The 22,620-nt window shown below is 45.8% G+C and overlaps 1 protein-coding gene across 1 annotated transcript in view; it reads right to left on the bottom strand.

The window, feature by feature from the left end:
• Window positions 1-3,994: 3,994 nt before the first annotated feature.
• Window positions 3,995-22,620, bottom strand: part of LOC117387594 (NACHT, LRR and PYD domains-containing protein 1a allele 5-like) — a 769,741-nt gene continuing 751,115 nt past the window's right edge. Inside the window, exons 5-11 of the mRNA XM_055229714.1 lie at window positions 17,556-17,625; window positions 17,257-17,455; window positions 15,375-17,169; window positions 15,137-15,304; window positions 14,907-15,071; window positions 5,572-5,618; window positions 3,995-4,919 (exon numbers count right to left, since the gene is read on the bottom strand). Coding sequence (XP_055085689.1) covers window positions 4,378-4,919; window positions 5,572-5,618; window positions 14,907-15,071; window positions 15,137-15,304; window positions 15,375-17,169; window positions 17,257-17,455; window positions 17,556-17,625 — 2,986 coding nt within the window. The 3' untranslated portion in view covers window positions 3,995-4,377. The remainder of the gene's footprint in view (window positions 4,920-5,571; window positions 5,619-14,906; window positions 15,072-15,136; window positions 15,305-15,374; window positions 17,170-17,256; window positions 17,456-17,555; window positions 17,626-22,620) is intronic.

Raw genomic sequence — 22,620 nt, 5'->3', positions numbered from 1 at the left:
AAAAATATCAAGGCCAGTTACGTCGCCCGGACTGGCGTTACCGGGGCCCCACCCTGGAGCCAGGCCTGGGGTGGGTGCTCGGCAGCGAGCGCCTGGTGGCCGGGCATTTCCCCATGGGGCCCGGTCGGGCCCAGCCCGAAGGAACGACGTGGGGCCGTCCTCCCGTGGACCCACCACCTGCGGGAGGAGCCATGCGGGGCGGGTGCGGAGAGATCCGGGTGGCAGTCGAAGGCGGGGACCTCGACGACCGGATCTCCGGACATGGAGACTAGCTCTGGGGACATGGAACGTCACCTCGCTGGGGGGGAAGGAGCCTGAGCTTGTGCGGGAGGTTGAGCGTTACCGACTAGATATAGTCGGCCTCACCTCCACGCACAGCTTGGGCTCTGGAACCCAACTTCTTGAGAGGGGTTGGACTCTCCATTTCTCTGGCGTTGCCCACGGGGAGAGGTGGCGAGCTGGTGTAGGCTTGCCCCACAGCTCAGCCGCTGCGTGTTGGGGTTCACTCCGGTGAGCGAGAGGGTCGCGTCCCTGCGCCTTCGGGTCGGGGACAGGTCTCTCACTGTTGTGTCGGCCTATGGGCCAAACAGCAGTGAGGAGTACCCGGCCTTCTGGGAGTCCCTGGGAGGGGTACTAGACAGTGCACCAACCGGGGACTCCATTGTTCTCCTGGGGGACGTCAACGCCCATGTGGGTAACGACAGTGACACTTGGAGGGGCGTGATTGGGAGGAACGGCCTCCCCGATCTGAACCCGAGTGGTGTTTTGTTATTGGACTTCTGTGCTAGTCACAGTTTGTCCATAACAAACACCATGTTCGAGCACAAGGGTGTCCATTGGTGCACATGGCACCAGGACACTCTAGGTCTGTGGTGCTTGTCGCGGCGGCAATCCCTGAACCCGGTGGTGGACACCGGAAGTAAGGGATGCCGTCAAGCTGAAGAAGGAGTCCTATCGAGCCTTGTTGGCTCGTGAGACTCCTGAGGCAGCTGATGAGTACCGGCGGGCCAAGCGTGCCGCGGCTCGGGCAGTTACAGAGGCAAAAACTCGGGGTTGGGAGGAGTTCGGGGAGGCCATGGAGGAGGACTATCGGACGGCCTCAAAGAGATTCTAGCAAACCGTCCGACGCCTCAGGAGAGGGAAGCAGTGCTTCACCAACACTGTTTACAGTGCGGGTGGAGAGCTGCTGACCTCGACTGGGGATGTTGTTGGGCGGTGGAAGGAATACTTTGAGGATCTCCTCAATCCCACTCTCACGTCTTCCGAGGAGGAAGCAGAAACTGGGGACCCAGAGGCGGACTCGTCCATCACCCTGGCTGAAGTCACTGAGGTGGTTGGCAAGCTCCTCGGTGGCAAGGCTCCGGGGGTGGACGAGATCCATCCTGAGTACATCAAGTCTCTGGATGTTGTGGGGCTGTCTTGGCTGACACGTCTCTGCAACATCACATGGCGGTCGGGGACAGTACCTGTGGAATGGCAGACCGGGGTGGTGGTCCCTCTGTATAAGAAGGGGGACCGGAGGGTGTGTTCCAATTACAGGGGAATCACACTCCTCAGCCTTCCCGGTAAGGTCTACTCCAAGGTACTGGAGAGGAGAATCTGACCAATAGTTGAACCTCGGATTCAGGAGGAGCAGTGTGGTTTTCGTCCTGGTCGTGGAACACTGGACCAGCTCTATACTCTCCATCGGGTCCTCGAGGGCTCATGGGAGTATGCCCAACCAGTCCACATGTGTTTTGTGGATCTGGAGAAGGCATTCGACCGTGTCCCTCGTGGTGTCCTTTGGGGGGTGCTCTGGGAGTATGGGGTCCGGGGCTCTTTGCTAAGGGCTGTCCGGTCCCTGTATGACCGGAGCAGGAGCTGTGTTCATTGCCGGCAGTAAGTCAGACCTGTTCCCGGTGCATGTTGGACTCCGCCAGGGCTGCCCTTTGTCACCGGTTCTGTTCATTATATTTATGGACAGAATTTCTAGGCGCAGCCAGGGGCCGGAGGGGGCCTGGTTTGGGAACCACAGGATTTCATCTTTGCTGTTTGCAGATGATGTTGTCCTGATGCTTCTTCGAGCCAGGACCTGCAGCAGGCACTGGGGCGGTTTGCAGCCGAATGTGAAGCGGCTGGGATGAGAATCAGCTCCTCCAAATCCGAGGCCATGGTTCTCGACCGGAAAAAGGTGGTTTGCCCTCTCCGGGTGGAGAGTCTCTGCCCCAAGTGGAGGAGTTCAAGTATCTCGGGGTCTTGATCACGAGTGAGGGAAGGATGGAGCGTGAGATTGACAGTTGGATCGGTGCAGCATCTGCAGTGATGCGGTCGCTGTATCGGTCCGTTGTGGTAAAGAAGGAGCTGAGCCAGAAGGCGAAGCTCTTGATTTACCGGTCAATCTATGTTCCTACCCTCACCTATGGTCATGAGCTCTGGGTAATGACCGAAAGGACAAGGTCGCGGATACAAGCGGCTGAAATGGGCTTCCTCCGCAGAGTGGCCGGGCGCACCCTTAGGGATAGGGTGAGGAGCTCGGTCACACGGGAGGAGCTCGGAGTAGAGCCGCTGCTCCTACACGTTGAGAGGAACCAGCTGAGGTGGCTCGGGCATCTGCTCAGGATGCCTCCTGGACGCCTCCCTAGGGAGGTGTTCTGGGCATGTCCCACCAGGAGGAGGCCTCGGGGAAGACCCAGGACACGCTGGAGGGACTATGTCTCTCTGGCCTGGGAACGCCTTGGGGTCCCACCGGAGGAGCTGGAGGACGTGTCCGGGGTGAGGGAAGTCTGGGAGTCCCTGCTTAGACTGCTGCCCCCGCGACCCGGCCCCGGATAAGAGGAAGAAAATGGATGGATGGATGTTACTCAGATTCTTTTATTATTTCTCACATTTGTGGTGAGTTTGCACTTATGAAAAACTCTTATGTTTCCCAAATCTACCAAAAATACTGTCAATTCTACAGTGAATTAGACGCTTTTGAAAACCTGCGTGTTGTTCCATTTCCTAAATGTCCAGTTAAGGCTGTCAAAAGTATCGAAAATCAGATACTAATCGATACTAGAACTAGTATCGAGACTAGATACTCGTTTGAGCAGGTATCGATACTGAAAAAGTCACATATAAGCCACATGTGAAGAGAAAACAAAGCACTGCCATGTTCTTTTGTCTAAATAAAGAGTTTTTCATTATCCTCGTAGTATCGGAATCAGTATCGAGTCGATTCCTTAGTATCGAAATCATTCTAGTATCGTAACAACACTCTCTACTCTACAATTATATATTTCTCAGTAAGATGATTTGAGATCTTTTGCAAACTTTGAGCTGAACTTTGAATCAAGACAAGACGAGTTCTACATCATTTTCAACTTGTTTTTCTCTTTTTCAATCAGTGCCTTCAGATACTTTTTTTTTATGTAATTATATTTGTGAAAGTAGCTTTGCACATCGACTCTCTGTAAAACTGTAAAAACGTGTTAAGTTTGTCATTAAAAGTGAATAAAACACATCTTTAAATCTGATTGTTCCACGTCGTGTCTAGATGTGAACACCAGGGGGCAGCACTTACATGAGGATTACATTGGCTCTGCAAAAACTGTTTTATTTAATCAGCCAATTGTGTCATTATTTAACCTCCTCTCACCACTAATGACATTTGAGCTGTTTTGAATCAGGCTTAAGTTTGTCACAGCCTGGATAATTATAATTTACACATATTAATGTTGAATTTAAATAGGATTCAGAACAAAGATGAAGGTGAAGGATTTCTAAGGCCATTTATTTACTATTAGCACATTAGCAAAGGTTTATCCAATAGACATAAAAACTACTGTACACACCAAAAACAGGCTTAGATACAGTTTATAATGTGTTTTACTCATTATTCTATAGTAATAATACAATATATTTACAGCTTGAGACTCACACAGAGTAAATCAAACACAAATATTTAAATTGTGATGAAAAAATATGAAATATGTTAATGAGATATAAATTTAAATTATAATAAAATCAACAGGTGTAAGTCGATAAAACACTTAGAGATATTTGACTGACAGTGTATTTGAATTTAAATAAAGAGAAGAACATTTAAGGGTCATGTGGAAGTGTCACAGTGTGAGGCAGAGTAAATCAGGCTAAAAACAAGAGCATTAGATGTTTGTGATGAGGAAAAACAAGAGCAAAACTGCTACGACTACGAATACTACTACTAATACTACTAATACTACTACTACTACTACTACTACTACTACTACTACTACTACTACTACTACTACATGACGTGTCTGTGCAGTTTGTCTTTTAGAGGAAATAAAACATTATAAAATAAATCTCTGATCAAATAAAGTCAAAATAAAATCAACATTTACAAAGTGATTTTTCTACAGATTTGACTGTTGTATTTTACACAGAGGAGGGTGAGTCTGTCGGACACAGAGACACTGAGGAGCCAGACCAGAGCATAAACCCAGGGACCAGAGTGTGAGTGAATGTGGTGTTGAAGGTGTGGAGGTGGGTCAGTTGGTCAGAGGAGACTGTGTAGAAGGACAGAGAGCCAGCAGGACAGTCCACAAACACTGAGACTGTCCCAGAAGAGGAGCGGGACTGAGGGAGGGAGGTGAGTTTGTTATTATGATAAACAGAGAAACGACCTTCAGAACAGAACAGACTCCAGGACTGATCATTGTCTCCAAACAAACTGTCATAACCTTTCCTTCTGATTCTTCTGTAAGACACTGATATATAAACCTCTCCACTCCACTGGACCTCCCAGTAACAGCGACCAGTCAGACCAGTGGAACACAGAATCTGTTCCCAATAGTCAAATCTGTCCTGATGATCTGGATACGGCTGCTCCTCTGTCACATGTGTCACCTTCTTGTTGTTGTCAGACAGTTTGAGTTTTCTGTGAGCTGTGTTTGGATCCAGAGTGAGATCACAGAAATCTGATGGAGAGAAGACACAACACAGCAGCAGTTAGTCCCATGTGGAGACACACATTTAATTATAGTTTAATATGGGTCAATCTATTCATGAAAGATGGATTTAAAGTCAATTATTTATGATGAATGTATTTTTATTCTGATGATTTTATTTGTGAATCATGTCAGTCTTATATTTGGCTCATGTTTCTTTTGCTTCAGCTCTATATTTCCTTTAGTTTCAGAGCCTCACATCTATTTCAGATTCTTTTCAGTGTAAAACTTGAGTTTGTTGCTGCAGTGACAAAGTGCAGCTCCAGTCTCTGACGTCACTCCACACATTCCTACACTCCTCTGTGCTCCATGACACAGACTTTCTCCTTTAAAATGTCTCTATATGAAGGAGAGGAGAACAGGGGATTGGTTTAAATCCACTGTCTCCAGAAGAAGAATGAAGATCACTGTTGTGTTTGAGCTGAAACATGAGTGCAGTTACACAGCTCCAGACTGGACTCTTCAGGATCTGCTTTAAGAAGAACTCTGGATTCAGTCATGGACACAGCTGTGGACCTCACAGTCTGAGGCCACACAACAATATATATTCTATGTGAGGTCCTTGGACCATTTTATCCATTTAAATAAGTGTCTGTTTCAAATGGAGTTTCTCAAAACTTACACTTTCTGAGTCCTGGTGTTAACCACTGAGCTCCAGCATGGTCCAGTCTGAAACACGCGACATCAGACTGAAACACACGACATCAGACTGAAACACACGACATGAGACTGAAACACACGACATGAGACTGAAACACACGACATCAGACTGAAACACACGACATCAGACTGAAACACACGACATCAGACTGAAACACACGACATCAGACTGAAACACACGACATGAGACTGAAACACACGACATCAGACTGAAACACACGACATCAGACTGAAACACGCGACATCAGACTGAAACACACGACATCAGACTGAAACACACGACTGAAACACACGACATCAGACTGAAACATCAGACTGAAACACGCGACATCAGACTGAAACACGCGACATCAGACTGAAACACGCGACATCAGACTGAAACACGCGACATCAGACTGAAACACGCGACATCAGACTGAAACACGCGACATCAGACTGAAACACGCGACATCAGACTGAAACATCAGACTGAAACATCAGACTGAAACACACGACATCAGACTGAAACACACGACATCAGACTGAAACACACGACATCAGACTGAAACATCAGACTGAAACATCAGACTGAAACACACGACATCAGACTGAAACACGCGACATCAGACTGAAACACACGACATCAGACTGAAACACACGACATCAGACTGAAACACACGACATCAGACTGAAACACACGACATCAGACTGAAACACACAACATCAGACTGAAACACACGACATCAGACTGAAACGCGCGACATCAGACTGAAACATCAGACTGAAACACGCGACATCAGACTGAAACACGCGACATCAGACTGAAACACGCGACATCAGACTGAAACACGCGACATCAGACTGAAACACACGACATCAGACTGAAACACACGACATCAGACTGAAACACGCGACATCAGACTGAAACACGCGACATCAGACTGAAACACGCGACATCAGACTGAAACACGCGACATCAGACTGAAACACGCGACATCAGACTGAAACACGCGACATCAGACTGAAACACGCGACATCAGACTGAAACACGCGACATCAGACTGAAACACGCGACATCAGACTGAAACACGCGACATCAGACTGAAACATCAGACTGAAACATCAGACTGAAACACACGACATCAGACTGAAACACACGACATCAGACTGAAACACACGACATCAGACTGAAACATCAGACTGAAACATCAGACTGAAACACACGACATCAGACTGAAACACACGACATCAGACTGAAACACGCGACATCAGACTGAAACACACGACTGAAACATCAGACTGAAACACACGACATCAGACTGAAACATCAGACTGAAACATCAGACTGAAACATCAGACTGAAACACACGACATCAGACTGAAACACGCGACATCAGACTGAAACACGCGACATCAGACTGAAACACGCGACATCAGACTGAAACACGCGACATCAGACTGAAACACGCAACATCAGACTGAAAGACGCGACATCAGACTGAAACACACGACATCAGACTGAAACATCAGACTGAAACATCAGACTGAAACACACGACATCAGACTGAAACACGCGACATCAGACTGAAACACGCGACATCAGACTGAAACACGCGATATCAGACTGAAACACACGACATCAGACTGAAACACACGACATCAGACTGAAACATCAGACTGAAACATCAGACTGAAACACACGACATCAGACTGAAACACGCGACATCAGACTGAAACACGCGACATCAGACTGAAACACGCGATATCAGACTGAAACACACGACATCAGACTGAAACACACGACATCAGACTGAAACACACGACATTAGACTGAAACACACGACATCAGACTGAAACACACGACTGAAACATCAGACTGAAACACACGACATCAGACTGAAACACGCGACATCAGACTGAAACACGCGACATCAGACTGAAACACGCGACATCAGACTGAAACACGCGACATCAGACTGAAACACGCGACATCAGACTGAAACACGCGACATCAGACTGAAACACACGACATCAGACTGAAACATCAGACTGAAACATCAGACTGAAACATCAGACTGAAACACACGACATCAGACTGAAACACGCGACATCAGACTGAAACACGTGACATCAGACTGAAACACACGACATCAGACTGAAACACACGACATCAGACTGAAACACGTGACATCAGACTGAAACACACGACATCAGACTGAAACACGCGACATCAGACTGAAACACACGACATCAGACTGAAACACACGACATCAGACTGAAACACGCGACATCAGACTGAAACACACGACATCAGACTGAAACACGCGACATCAGACTGAAACACGCGACAGACTGAAACACGCGACAGACTGAAACACGCGACATCAGACTGAAAGACGCGACATCAGACTGAAACACACGACATCAGACTGAAACATCAGACTGAAACATCAGACTGAAACACACGACATCAGACTGAAACACGCGACATCAGACTGAAACACGCGACATCAGACTGAAACACACGACATCAGACTGAAACACACGACATCAGAGTGAAACACACGACATCAGACTGAAACACACGACATCAGACTGAAACATCAGACTGAAACATCAGACTGAAACACACGACATCAGACTGAAACACACGACATCAGACTGAAACACGCGACATCAGACTGAAACACACGACATCAGACTGAAACACACGACATCAGACTGAAACACACGACATTAGACTGAAACACACGACATCAGACTGAAACACACGACATCAGACTGAAACACACGACATCAGACTGAAACACGCGACATCAGACTGAAACACGCGACATCAGACTGAAACACATGACATCAGACTGAAACACACGACATCAGACTGAAACACACGACATCAGACTGAAACACGCGACATCAGACTGAAACACGCGACATCAGACTGAAACACGCGGCATCAGACTGAAACACACGACATCAGACTGAAACATCAGACTGAAACATCAGACTGAAACATCAGACTGAAACACGCGACATCAGACTGAAACACACGACATCAGACTGAAACACGCGACATCAGACTGAAACATCAGACTGAAACATCAGACTGAAACACGCGACATCAGACTGAAACACGCGACATCAGACTGAAACACGCGACATCAGACTGAAACACGCGACATCAGACTGAAACACACGACATCAGACTGAAACACACGACATCAGACTGAAACATCAGACTGAAACACACGACATCAGACTGAAACACGCGACATCAGACTGAAACACGCGACATCAGACTGAAACACACGACATCAGACTGAAACACACGACATCAGACTGAAACACACGACATTAGACTGAAACACACGACATCAGACTGAAACACACGACTGAAACATCAGACTGAAACACACGACATCAGACTGAAACACGCAACATCAGACTGAAACACGCGACATCAGACTGAAACACGCGACATCAGACTGAAACACGCGACATCAGACTGAAACACGCGACATCAGACTAAACATCAGACTGAAACATCAGACTGAAACACACGACATCAGACTGAAACACGCGACATCAGACTGAAACACGCGACATCAGACTGAAACACGTGACATCAGACTGAAACACACGACATCAGACTGAAACACGCGACATCAGACTGAAACACACGACATCAGACTGAAACACACGACATCAGAGTGAAACATCAGACTGAAACATCAGACTGAAACATCAGACTGAAACACACGACATCAGACTGAAACACGCGACATCAGACTGAAACACGCAACATCAGACTGAAACACGCGACATCAGACTGAAACACACGACATCAGACTAAAACATCAGACTGAAACACACAACATCAGACTGAAACACACGACATCAGACTGAAACACGCGACATCAGACTGAAACACGCGACATCAGACTGAAACACGCGACATCAGACTGAAACACGCGACATCAGACTGAAACACACGACATCAGACTGAAACACGCGACATCAGACTGAAACACGCGACATCAGACTGAAACACACGACATCAGACTGAAACATCAGACTGAAACACACGACATCAGACTGAAACACACGACATCAGACTGAAACACACGACATCAGACTGAAACACGCGACATCAGACTGAAACATCAGACTGACACATCAGACTGAAACACACGACATCAGACTGAAACACACGACATCAGACTGAAACACGCGACATCAGACTGAAACACACGACATCAGACTGAAACACACGACATCAGAGTGAAACATCAGACTGAAACATCAGACTGAAACATCAGACTGAAACACACGACATCAGACTGAAACACGCGACATCAGACTGAAACACGCAACATCAGACTGAAACACGCGACATCAGACTGAAACACACGACATAAGACTGAAACATCAGACTGAAACGCACAACATCAGACTGAAACACACGACATCAGACTGAAACACACGACATCAGACTGAAACACGCGACATCAGACTGAAACACGCGACATCAGACTGAAACACACGACATCAGACTGAAACATCAGACTGAAACACACGACATCAGACTGAAACACACGACATCAGACTGAAACACACGACATCAGACTGAAACATCAGACTGAAACATCAGACTGAAACACACGACATCAGACTGAAACACGCGACATCAGACTGAAACACGCGACATCAGACTGAAACACGCGACATCAGACTGAAACACACGACAGACTGAAACACACGACATCAGACTGAAACACACGACATTAGACTGAAACACACGACATCAGACTGAAACACACGACATCAGACTGAAACACACGACATCAGACTGAAACATCAGACTGAAACATCAGACTGAAACATCAGACTGAAACACGCGGCATCAGACTGAAACACGCGACATCAGACTGAAACACACGACATCAGACTGAAACATCAGACTGAAACACACGACATCAGACTGAAACACACGACATCACACTGAAACACACGACATCATACTGAAACACACGACATCATACTGAAACACGCGACATCATACTGAAACACGCGACATCAGACTGAAACACGCGACATCAGACTGAAACACGCGACATCAGACTGAAACACACGACATCAGACTGAAACACACGACATCAGACTGAAACATCAGACTGAAACACACGACATCAGACTGAAACACGCGACATCAGACTGAAACACACGACATCAGACTGAAACACACGACATCAGACTGAAACATCAGACTGAAACATCAGACTGAAACACGCGACATCAGACTGAAACACGCGACATCAGACTGAAACACACGACATCAGACTGAAACATCAGACTGAAACACACGACATCAGACTGAAACACACGACATCAGACTGAAACACGCGACATCAGACTGAAACACGCGACATCAGACTGAAACACGCACCATCAGACTGAAACACGCGACATCAGACTGAAACACGCGACATCAGACTGAAACACACGACATCAGACTGAAACACACGACATCAGACTGAAACATCAGACTGAAACATCAGACTGAAACACACGACATCAGACTGAAACACGCGACATCAGACTGAAACACGCGACATCAGACTGAAACACGCGACATCAGACTGAAACACACGACATCAGACTGAAACACGCGACATCAGACTGAAACACGCGACATCAGACTGAAACACACGACATCAGACTGAAACAAACGACATCAGACTGAAACAAACGACATCAGACTGAAACACGCGACATCAGACTGAAACACGCGACATCAGACTGAAACACGCGACATCAGACTGAAACATCAGACTGAAACACGCGACATCAGACTGAAACACACGACATCAGACTGAAACACACGACATCAGACTGAAACACACGACATCAGACTGAAACATCAGACTGAAACATCAGACTGAAACACACGACATCAGACTGAAACACGCGACATCAGACTGAAACACGCGACATCAGACTGAAACACACGACATCAGACTGAAACACACGACATCAGACTGAAACACGCGACATCAGACTGAAACACACGACATCAGACTGAAACACGTGACATCAGACTGAAACATCAGACTGAAACACACGACATCAGACTGAAACACGCGACACCAGACTGAAACACACGACATCAGACTGAAACAAACGACATCAGACTGAAACAAACGACATCAGACTGAAACACGCGACATCAGACTGAAACACGCGACATCAGACTGAAACACGCGACATCAGACTGAAACACGCGACATCAGACTGAAACACACGACATCAGACTGAAACACGCGACATCAGACTGAAACACGCGACATCAGACTGAAACACACGACATCAGACTGAAACACACGACATCAGACTGAAACACACGACATTAGACTGAAACACACGACATCAGACTGAAACACACGACTGAAACATCAGACTGAAACACACGACATCAGACTGAAACACACGACATCAGACTGAAACACGTGACATCAGACTGAAACATCAGACTGAAACACACGACATCAGACTGAAACACGCGACATCAGACTGAAACACACGACATCAGACTGAAACAAACGACATCAGACTGAAACAAACGACATCAGACTGAAACACGCGACATCAGACTGAAACACGCGACATCAGACTGAAACACGCGACATCAGACTGAAACACGCGACATCAGACTGAAACACACGACATCAGACTGAAACACACGACATCAGACTGAAACACACGACATCAGACTGAAACACGTGACATCAGACTGAAACATCAGACTGAAACACACGACATCAGACTGAAACACGCGACATCAGACTGAAACACACGACATCAGACTGAAACAAACGACATCAGACTGAAACAAACGACATCAGACTGAAACACGCGACATCAGACTGAAACACATGACATCAGACTGAAACACGCGACATCAGACTGAAACACACGACATCAGACTGAAACAAACCACATCAGACTGAAACACGCGACATCAGACTGAAACACATGACATCAGACTGAAACACATGACATCAGACTGAAACACACGACATCAGACTGAAACACACGACATCAGACTGAAACATCAGAGTGAAACATACGACATCAGACTGAAACACACGACATCAGACTGAAACACACGACATCGGACTGAAACACACGACATCGGACTGAAACACACGACATCAGACTGAAACATCAGACTGAAACACACAACATCAGACTGAAACACACGACATCAGACTGAAACACGCGACATCAGACTGAAACACGCGACATCAGACTGAAACACGCGACATCAGACTGAAACACGCGACATCAGACTGAAACACGCGACATCAGACTGAAACACGCGACATCAGACTGAAACACGCGACATCAGACTGAAACACGCGACATCAGACTGAAACACACGACATCAGACTGAAACACACAACATCAGACTGAAACACACAACATCAGACTGAAACACATGACATCAGACTGAAACATCAGACTGAAACACACGACATCAGACTGAAACACACGACATCAGACTGAAACACACGACATCAGACTGAAACACACGACATCAGACTGAAACACTTGATGTTTTTTAAATGTCAGTTTCAGTTTGTTGTGATGTTTCAGCTCTAAAGCAGTGATTTGAATTGTCCACATGTTTGTCTCCTCCTCTCCTTTATATTCTCCATGTTCACTGCTGCTTTATTTTGTCTTTGGAAATACATTTGACTTTATAGACTCAGGTCAAAGTTCATATCTCTGCTCAGACTCTAATGACCAACCCTCTGCTTTTTAAAGTCCTAGATTATGTAAAAGTGACTCTGTGAGCTCCATGTTATAATGATGTTTCCTCCTCAAAAACAAACTGGACTTGTGTTTTGTTTCATTCACAGGTTTGAGGAATCATTTATTATTAGTCTCCAAAGCTCAAAATGCTCTGTTCCACCTTGTGATGTCATGAGGTGGTACTTTTTAAGTGACTGAAATGATCCAAATGATTCTAGTTTAAAAACACAGTGGAGCACTTCCTGTATCACCACATGATGACATCACAAGGTGGAACAGAGTGTTTTCTGTGTGAGAGAAGAACTCAGCCTAAATCTGCAGGTTTGTGTATTAAACATGTGAGAATGAAACAAAACACAACTCCAGGTCTGTTTGTGATGAGGAAACAACATTAGAACAGATGAGAGAATAGTGTAATATGGGCCTTTAAAGTCCTGAGAATGATGAACACACCACATTCACACTCATCATAAACTGGTTCTTTCAGCACATGGGGCATGAAGGACACAGACTCTCCAGTAGTTTTTGTGTTGAATGGACAGTTCTACTGCTCCTGATTTGAGGAAAAGTCCACTTTAAGTCACTCTTAGTGACTGCATGCTGCAGCGCTCACAGGCCCCAGGAAACATGAGCACGTTTCTCCTGTGTGGGCCTCTGGCTCCCTGTCAGCTTCAGGACTGACTTTAAGATTCTCTTTGGAACTACATTTCACACTGGACATGAGGATTAGAGCCCTGTTGTACAGACAGATGGAGCTCAGACTTGTCTCTGTCACTTTTTAAATGATCCACAAAGACCCAGGAATCAGTGAGAAACAGCCGCTAAAGTCTTCAAACCCAGAGTGGAGAAATAAATAAGTGAATATGTGCGCGGGGAGTTAGCCATGGAGTTTTCAGCTCTGTAAACACAGGACAAGCACAGGACTTAGGTGTATGTATGTATATATCTCCTCATCCTCAACACCCACGTGCACAGGGTAGAGACCCAGTCCTGTCAGAACCCCACCCTGAGTCCTGCACAGTGGACCCTCAGATCCAGACTGAGACCAGGAGAAGGACCAGGTCTAAACCCAAGATCCAGGACAGACCTCAGCCCAACCCCATCGAGCTCTGGGACAGTCCTGACACTTCTGTCTTTAAGGCTCAACAGGGGATATATACAAGTGTAAATACTACTAGTACACATACTAGTATTAGTAGTATTAGTATTAGTAGTAGTACTGCAGGTCAAGTCTTAGTGGGAGCACTGAAGTATCTTCACCTTTGTTCATTTGAGCTGACAGAGAAAACTCTGACCTTTGTGCCAGTTTTCAGTTCTTGTGAGGTCCAGTAATTACACAGATCTGATCCATAAACCAGGTCCAACATCCTTGAACAATGCAGATGGAGCTGGGAGTCGCCTGAGGGTTGGTGGTTCCTCTGCCTTTGTGCCTAAAGGCCTCACCTCCAGTGTGCTGCTGTGTGTGTGGTTGTGCCTTTGACAGACAGCAGGGGGCGCTCTCACCTGACAGACAGCAGGGGGCGCTGGTCCTGTAGAGCGGTCAGGAGCTCGGCTGAGGGTCCTGGATGGTTGTAGCTCAGGTCTAACTCTCTCAGGTGGGAGGGGGCGGAGCTCAGAGCTGAGGCCAGAGCAGCCCCGCCCCTCTGTGAGACCAGACATCCAGACAGCCTAAAGACACAGCATTACACTCATGTGGACACAAGGGGGCAGAGTGCATCATGGGAGCATCTCACCTGAGCGTCTCCAGTCTGCAGGGGGCGCTCTTCAGTCCAGAACACAGCAGCTCCACTCCTGAGTCCTGGAGGTCGTTGTGACTGAGATCCAGGTGTGTGAGACTGGAGGAGCTGAGGACTGAGGACAGAGCTTCACAGCTTCTCTCTGACAGGTTACAGCTGCTCAGTCTGGAGAGAGAAAACATTGTTTATGTAGAAGTTGAATCAAACCATCCTCTGTTAAACAAATGTTACTCACAGAGCTTTGTTGGAGGCCTTGACCACTGGCAGCAGCCTCAGGAGAACCTCCTCTGAAGCACAGTATTTCTTCAGCTGAAACTGCTCCAGATCTTCTTCTGATGACAGTAAGATGAAGGCCAGAGCTGACCACTGAGCAGGAGACAGTTCATCTTCAGACAGACGTCCTGAACTCAGGTACTGTTGGATCTGCTCCACCAGAGAACGCTCATTCAGTTCATTCAGACAGTGGAGCAGGTTGATGCTCCTCTCTGCAGACACATCCTCACTCAGCTTCTTCTTGATGTACTCAGCTGTTTCCTGATTGGTCTTGAAGCTCTTTTCTGTCTGTGTCAGAAGATCTTGTAGTAGGCTCTGATTAGTCGACAGTGAAAGACCCAGGAGAAAGCGGAGGAGCAGGTCCAAGTGTCCATTTGGACTCTGTAAGGCCTGGTCCACAGCTGTCTGATAGAATTTGAGCGGATCACTGTAAAAGATGTAATACTTTAAAAAGGAAATTACAGACTCTTTCTCCACTAGTAAATTGATCCCAGTGTTGATGAAGGTCTGATGGACATGAAGAGCAGCCAGAAACTCCTGCACACTCAGATGGATGAAGCAGTAGACCTTGTCCTGGTACAGGCCTGGCTCCTCTCTAAAGACCTGTGTGAACACTCCAGAGTACACTGAGGCCGCTGCAGCGTCCAGTCCACACTCGCTCAGGTCATGCTCATAGAAGATCAGGTTTCCTTTCTGCAGCTGCTCAAAGGCCAGTTTTCCCAGAGACTCCACCATCTTCCTGGTCTCTGGACTCCAGTGTGGGTCTGTCTCAGATCCTTCTTTATACTTGATGTTCTTGACTTTGGCCTGAACCACCAGGAAGTGGATGTACATCTGAGTCAGGGTCTTGGGCAGCTCTTCTCTCTCTCTGCTTTTCAACACATGCTCCAGGACTGTGGCAGCGATCCAGCAGAAGATTGGCATGTAGCACATGATGTGGAGGCTTCTGGACGTCTTGATGTGGGAGATGATTGTGTCGGCCTCATCTCTGAACCTCTTCCTGAAGTACTGCTCCTTCTGTGGGTCGGTGAACCCTCTGACCTCTGTCACCATGGAGACGCACTCAGCAGGGATCTGATTGGCCGCAGCAGGTCGTGTGGTTATCCAGAGGCGAGCGGAGGGAAGCAGACTCCCCCTGATGAGGTTTACCAGCAGCACGTGCACTGAGGCGGACTCTGTGGGGTCAGTCAGGGCCTTGGTTTTGGTGAAGTCCAGAGGAAGTCTGCACTCGTCCAGACCGTCAAAGATGAAGAGCACCTGGAGGTCTTCAAAGCTGCAGAGTTCTGTTTGTGTTTGACTAAAGAAGTGATGAACAAGTGTCACCAAGCTGAAGCTTCTCTCCTTCAGCACATTGAGTGCTCTGAAAGTGAACGGGAACAGCAGCTGTATGTCCTGGTTGGCTTTGCCTTCAGCCCAGTCCAGACTGAACTTCTGAGTGAGCACTGTTTTCCCGATGCCAGCCACTCCCTTTGTCAGCACTGTTCTGATTGGTCCATGTGTGTGAGCTGGGCCTTTAAACATGTCTTCACATGTGATGGGTGTCTCTGCTGGGTCTGGTTTCCTGGAGGCTGTTTCCATGTGTCTGACCTCATGTTCTTGGTTGACCTCTGAAGACCCTCCCTGTGTGATGTAGAGCTCTGTGTAGATCTGATTCAGAAGGGTGGGGTTTCCTGCTTTAGCGATGCCCTCAAACACACACTCAAACTTCTGCTGCAGGTTAGACTTCAGTTTACGCTGACAAACTCCAGAATAACTGCCTGAATGAAGACAACAGATACAGGCCTGAGTCTCAGATAAAATAAAACGACTGTGAGCACCTTGTTAAATGTGTTAAATGGTCCTACTGCTCCTCAGACGCTCAGCCAGCTCCTTCTGTTTCATCCTCCTCAGGAAGTTCAGTGTGATCTTCAGAACAGCCTCACTGCTGCTCCTCTGCTCTTCATCCTCCTCTGGCTCTAAGCATTCTGGGTAATCTGTACTCAGAACCTTGTGGAGCTTCTTCAGCTCCTTCTGGACAAAAGTGAAGATGTCCTCCTCCAGAAGCTGAACAGACACATTATAAACAACACAAATGCAGTCAGTGTCAGATCTGTGTGGAACAAGTTCTCATTCATCTGAACATTTACAAACTTTAGTGACAGACCTTAAATATGGAGTCCAGCTGTGTCTGATGGTGCTGACCACTGGAGACCTCTGGACCCTGCTGCTCCACTCTGTGAGAGAGACTCATCAAACACTTATGTTCATTTCTATTGATTTATTCAATAATTGTGTAAACTCACGGCTCTGTGGAAAATTCAATTGGACGGTCCATAGACATGTCACTCCTGAGGGACTCACAGATGGGACCAGGTTCAGGTGGAGGATGTTTCTGGTGGATCCTGAGACACAGAAGAAAACACACTTCAGTCACAGTGACTCTTCTTAACACTTGTGACTGCACAGTCCATTAAAACAGCTGGAGCTGGTAAAAGTAAATAAAGAAAACCCCTGTGTCCATGTGTGCTGAGTGAGTGATGAGTGTGTGGTGTAAGTGGAGGTTGAACAGTTTTATTACGTCTGGTCCAAAAGCAGGACACTTGTTTTATGAATGAAATGTGAGTAACTTATATGTGATAATATTTGGTGATATGGTCATGTTTCCATCTACTTTTAGATTCTGTAAACTGTTACATCAACCTGCCCAGGGACGACAGGTGGAAATGATCATTTTCTGCTCTAACCTGGTACAATGCATCTTTCCTTTTGGTCAGTGTTTAGTGACACTGTCCCTGTATGAATAAAAAACATCCCATACAGAGCAGCACAGTAAAGCCCTCTCTACTCCAAAACACAGGACTTCTGCCAGTGTGGGCCCTGTACAACTAAGACACATCCACACATTCAAAAATAAAACAATTACAAGAAAAGACCAGAGAAAGTCAAGCATTTCAAACTGTTCACATCCAGACAAACATGAGCAATGCAGCATGAACAAGTCTCTCCATGGACCAGCACCAAAGAACATCTGACATGAGCCACATGAACCATCTCACATGAGGAGGACCTCAGGGACCCAACTCCTGATGGAGTCCTGGTCTAGTCCTGGTCTAGTCCTGGTCTAGTCCTGGTTTAGACCTGGTCTAGTCCTGGTCTAGTCCTGGTCTAGTCCTGGTCTAGTCCTGGTTTAGTCCTGGTTTAGTCCTGGTCTAGTCCTGGTCTAGTCCTGGTCTAGTCCTGGTTTAGACCTGGTCTAGTCCTGGTCTAGTCCTGGTCTAGTCCTGGTTTAGTCCTGGTCTAGTGGTGGTTTAGTCCTGGTTTAGTCCTGGTTTAGTCCTGGTTTAGTCCTGGTTTAGTCCTGGTTTAGTCCTGGTCTAGTCCTGGTCTAGTCCTGGTTTAGTCCTGGTCTAGTCCTGGTTTAGTCCTGGTTTAGTCCTGGTTTAGTCCTGGTTTAGTCCTGGTTTAGTCCTGGTTTAGTCCTGGTTTAGTCCTGGTTTAGTCCTGGTCTAGTTCTGGTTTAGTCCTGGTTTAGTCCTGGTCTAGTCCTGGTCTAGTCCTGGTTTAGTCCTGGTCTAGTCCTGGTCTAGTCCTGGTCTAGTCCTGGTCTAGTTCCTTCCTGAAGATGTGAGACAGGCCTCTGCTCTGACAGTGTTTAAATCCAGGCTCAAACGGTTCTGTTTATCTGTGCATATGACTGAGAGGTTTTATTCAGCTCTACACTTTTATTATGATTATTTATGTTTTGTTTGTTTTGTGAGTTTAATGTCTTTCTTATTCTGTAAAGCTCTTTGAATGACTTTGTGTATGAATTGTGTTATACTAAACTTGTCTATTTGTCTGGGCCATGACAGTTTTATCTGAATTATTAAAGTTTGTTGTTTTCTTCCTTTTCCTGAAAGAAGTTTGTCGACTGTTGTCTCTTTTCAGACTCCATTTTAATTCCAGTTTCAAATCAAAAGTGTCTCTGTTGGAGAAACACAGTGGTTAAAGTCATGTGACTTGAGCAGGTCCAGCGGGTGATGGGCCTGGACTAGGATCTCATAGAAGGACTTTTGTAGGACAAAGACATAAGTGTGTTGCATTTCCTGCTGCTGAGACGAGCATGAAGTTCCTCCTCACAGTCACAGAGGTCATCTGCAGCTCTTACACTTATGTTGAGTTTAATAAAAAACAAGTCATCCATATCATTCTAAAAAGGCTGTGAACATAAAGTCCTGACATTATGAGGTGAGTCTGACTTACTCTGGACCATGTTCTCTTTTAAAATAAATCGGTCGATCCATAGAGTCCTCACTCTTGAATGAGACGGCGCTGGCCCCAGGAGCAGGTCTGTGGACACAGATGGAGCAGTGGCTTTAGTCTGAGCTCTGACATGGAGAACAGTGGTGGAGTGTTAGTGATCCTCTCTTACCTGTGAGCTTTTATAGAGGGAGGGGCTCCGTCCTCTCTGGTCTCTCTCTGATCCATGCTCAGTCCAGTCTGAGTGACAGTGAGAGGGCAGAGGTGCTGCTGAGGGACACAGGGGACCTCACATTAGATCACAGTCCTCAGCACTGGAGTCTGGAGTCTCATTTAAGGACTTCATTCCTGTGTTTTATTGTAACATGTGTCTAACTGTCTCATTTTTCTTCTTGTACTTTCTTTATCTGCAGTTCTAGAAAGTTTCATTTTCTTCTATGTTTTTGGATTTTCTGTTTCACACAATATTCTATGCAGTTATTTTTGAGATGCTTTTCATTTTTTGGTCCATTTTGTCCCAGATTAACCAGATATGAGTTTAAGATTGTATTACACAAGGAAAAGACAGCTAATGTTTGTCTGGATTTGCAGATCTAAAAAAAAAAAGTTCATCTCCAATAACAGTTTTCTCTTGACGAACTCCAAACCAAGGGACACAACCTTCTGGCAAGAAACTTTAAACAGAAACACAGAGACAATGTACCGTAAAACAGACAGTAAAGAATCAAAGACACAGAGGCACATTTGGACTCAGCGACAGGTTGGTGGTTCTATTCCCATGTGTGTTAATGTGGACTCAGCAGAACAGAGAAATAAACCTGACATTACTCAGAGCTTTAAAGCTCAACTCCTTCCATCACTGCTGCTGTCTGGACCTGTCCTGGACCTGGACTTTGGACTCTGTCTGTGGACTTGGATCTGGCCCAGATCCTGAGTCTGGTCCTGAACGTTTCCCTCTTTACTTTTCTACAAACATCTTATTTTCTCTTAAAGGTGCACTGTGTAACTTTGCTGTGGAGGGTCAGACACTGCTCGTTTACATGGAGACATTATTGCTTTACTCAGAATGTTCCACAGTATGGCATTAAATTATATATTGTGACAAGCAGGTGACATCATTTGGTGGTGAATAAGTTCAAAGTAAAAATGTCAGTTTTTTGGTTTACAACCTGAAGTTAAATAAATGTAAAATAGGTTTAATGTTGTATTGTGGAACATTCTAGGCAACACCATAACATCTCCACAGAGACCTCCAGAGAAGTTCCATAATGCCTCTTTAATGGAGCGTCCAGGGCCTGAGGGTGTGTGTGCTTCAGCCTGTGATCCCTGTAAAACTGCTCGTCTGATTCTGTTGAGCACAAAACTAAAGATTTTGGACTAAATCCATAAATCATAATGTTTTGGATTTCTGCAGCATCTTTACACTGTATTATTCATTCAGTCCACACTCGCTAAATAAAGACAAGGCTTAAATGTTTGTCCAAAGTGGATCTGTCTCTGTTGGTGCTGTTCAGACTCTAGAGCAGGGGTCTCCAACTCAAATTATCTGGGGGCCGCAGGAGGCAGAGTCTGGGTGAAGCTGGGCTACATCAGGTATTCCACAAAAAAAGCTTTGTTCAAATCTTCTCAAACATCATTTTTTTCAACATACATGAGGAAATATGCCAGTTCTTGTGGATTTTATGGATATACTTTGTTATTTGTTGAATCTTTGTTGAAACATGGTAACGCCGCACTAACATTAAACTTTCATATTGTCCTGCGGGCCACAAAATATCATGTCATGGGCCGAAATTAGCCCCCGTGCCGCGAGTTTTACGCCCCTGCTCTAGTGTGATGATGTCATTCTCTCAGATGGGACAGAGACACATTTCTCTGTTGATCACATGGTATTTTCACGAGTCACATCAACATGTAAATCCACAAATGTTGAACCTGATTGTTTCTGTTTGTGACTCGAGCCAAGAACTCACATTATTACAGCAAATATCTGTGTTTGAATCAGACACATTTGACTCTTCTGTGTTAAATATGATTGTTCTATAGAATGTTGTGATGAAACACAGCCATAGCAACACAATAATAAAACATGAATGATCAACCTTCATCAGCCTCTGGAGGATCACAGTCCAACATCTTTACTGTTTATCAGAGATCTCAGGAGAGACTTTATATCAAACCTTTGACCTGTGATTAGGAACATAAAACAAACCAATAACAGCCTCATATCCCAAACACTCAAGTCTTTCTGACACTTCTCTGTATAAACTACATGAGAAAACCAAAAGATGATTTGGTGATGGAATAAATGTAAGTAAAATGTCTGAGCTCTGTCCAATCAGAGCAGGCGATGCAGTGATGTTATGTGTGTTTGTTTATAAAGGAGCAGATACAGAGGAGAGACAGACGTGGATCAGGACCATTGGGACTTGTGCTGTACTCACTACTCATATGATTTTAAAGGTAACTAAGTACAATTACATGGCTGCAATTATACTCCATTACAAGAACAAGTACAGGTTTAAAATTTACTCCAAAAAGTACAATTACTTCAAAAATCTATACTCAAACACAGACATAGAGCAGAAAACTGGGCTAATTCAGTTGTTTTCTCAGATTTAAATGAATCAAGTCCAAGTTCAAATCTAAGCAAAAAGTTCAGTTTATTCTAAATGTAAAACAGGTGAATCTGAAAATGTGACTCAATAACCCATTAGAAGTGAAGAGTCTGATACCATAAAACTAGGATTACATAAAGAATGTGTTCAAAAAGCCACAAAGTGACTGTGACACAAGTAAATATAAGTCATTATTACCTCAGACAAACAGTCCAACACCTCCTGAGTCACTGTGAGCCTCCTCTGCTCCTCTGCTCCTCTGCTCCTCCTCTGTTTGATATAAAGTCTCTCCTGAGATCTCTGATAAATGTGAATAAAACAACCTAATCTGGTGTTTTTACAGCTGTGTGCAGTAAAGATGTTGGACTGTGA

This window comes from Periophthalmus magnuspinnatus, chromosome 19, assembly GCF_009829125.3.
Source record: "Periophthalmus magnuspinnatus isolate fPerMag1 chromosome 19, fPerMag1.2.pri, whole genome shotgun sequence".
NCBI classification, from domain to species: domain Eukaryota; kingdom Metazoa; phylum Chordata; class Actinopteri; order Gobiiformes; family Gobiidae; genus Periophthalmus; species Periophthalmus magnuspinnatus.
This window is presented reverse-complemented; position numbering and strand designations above follow the sequence as displayed.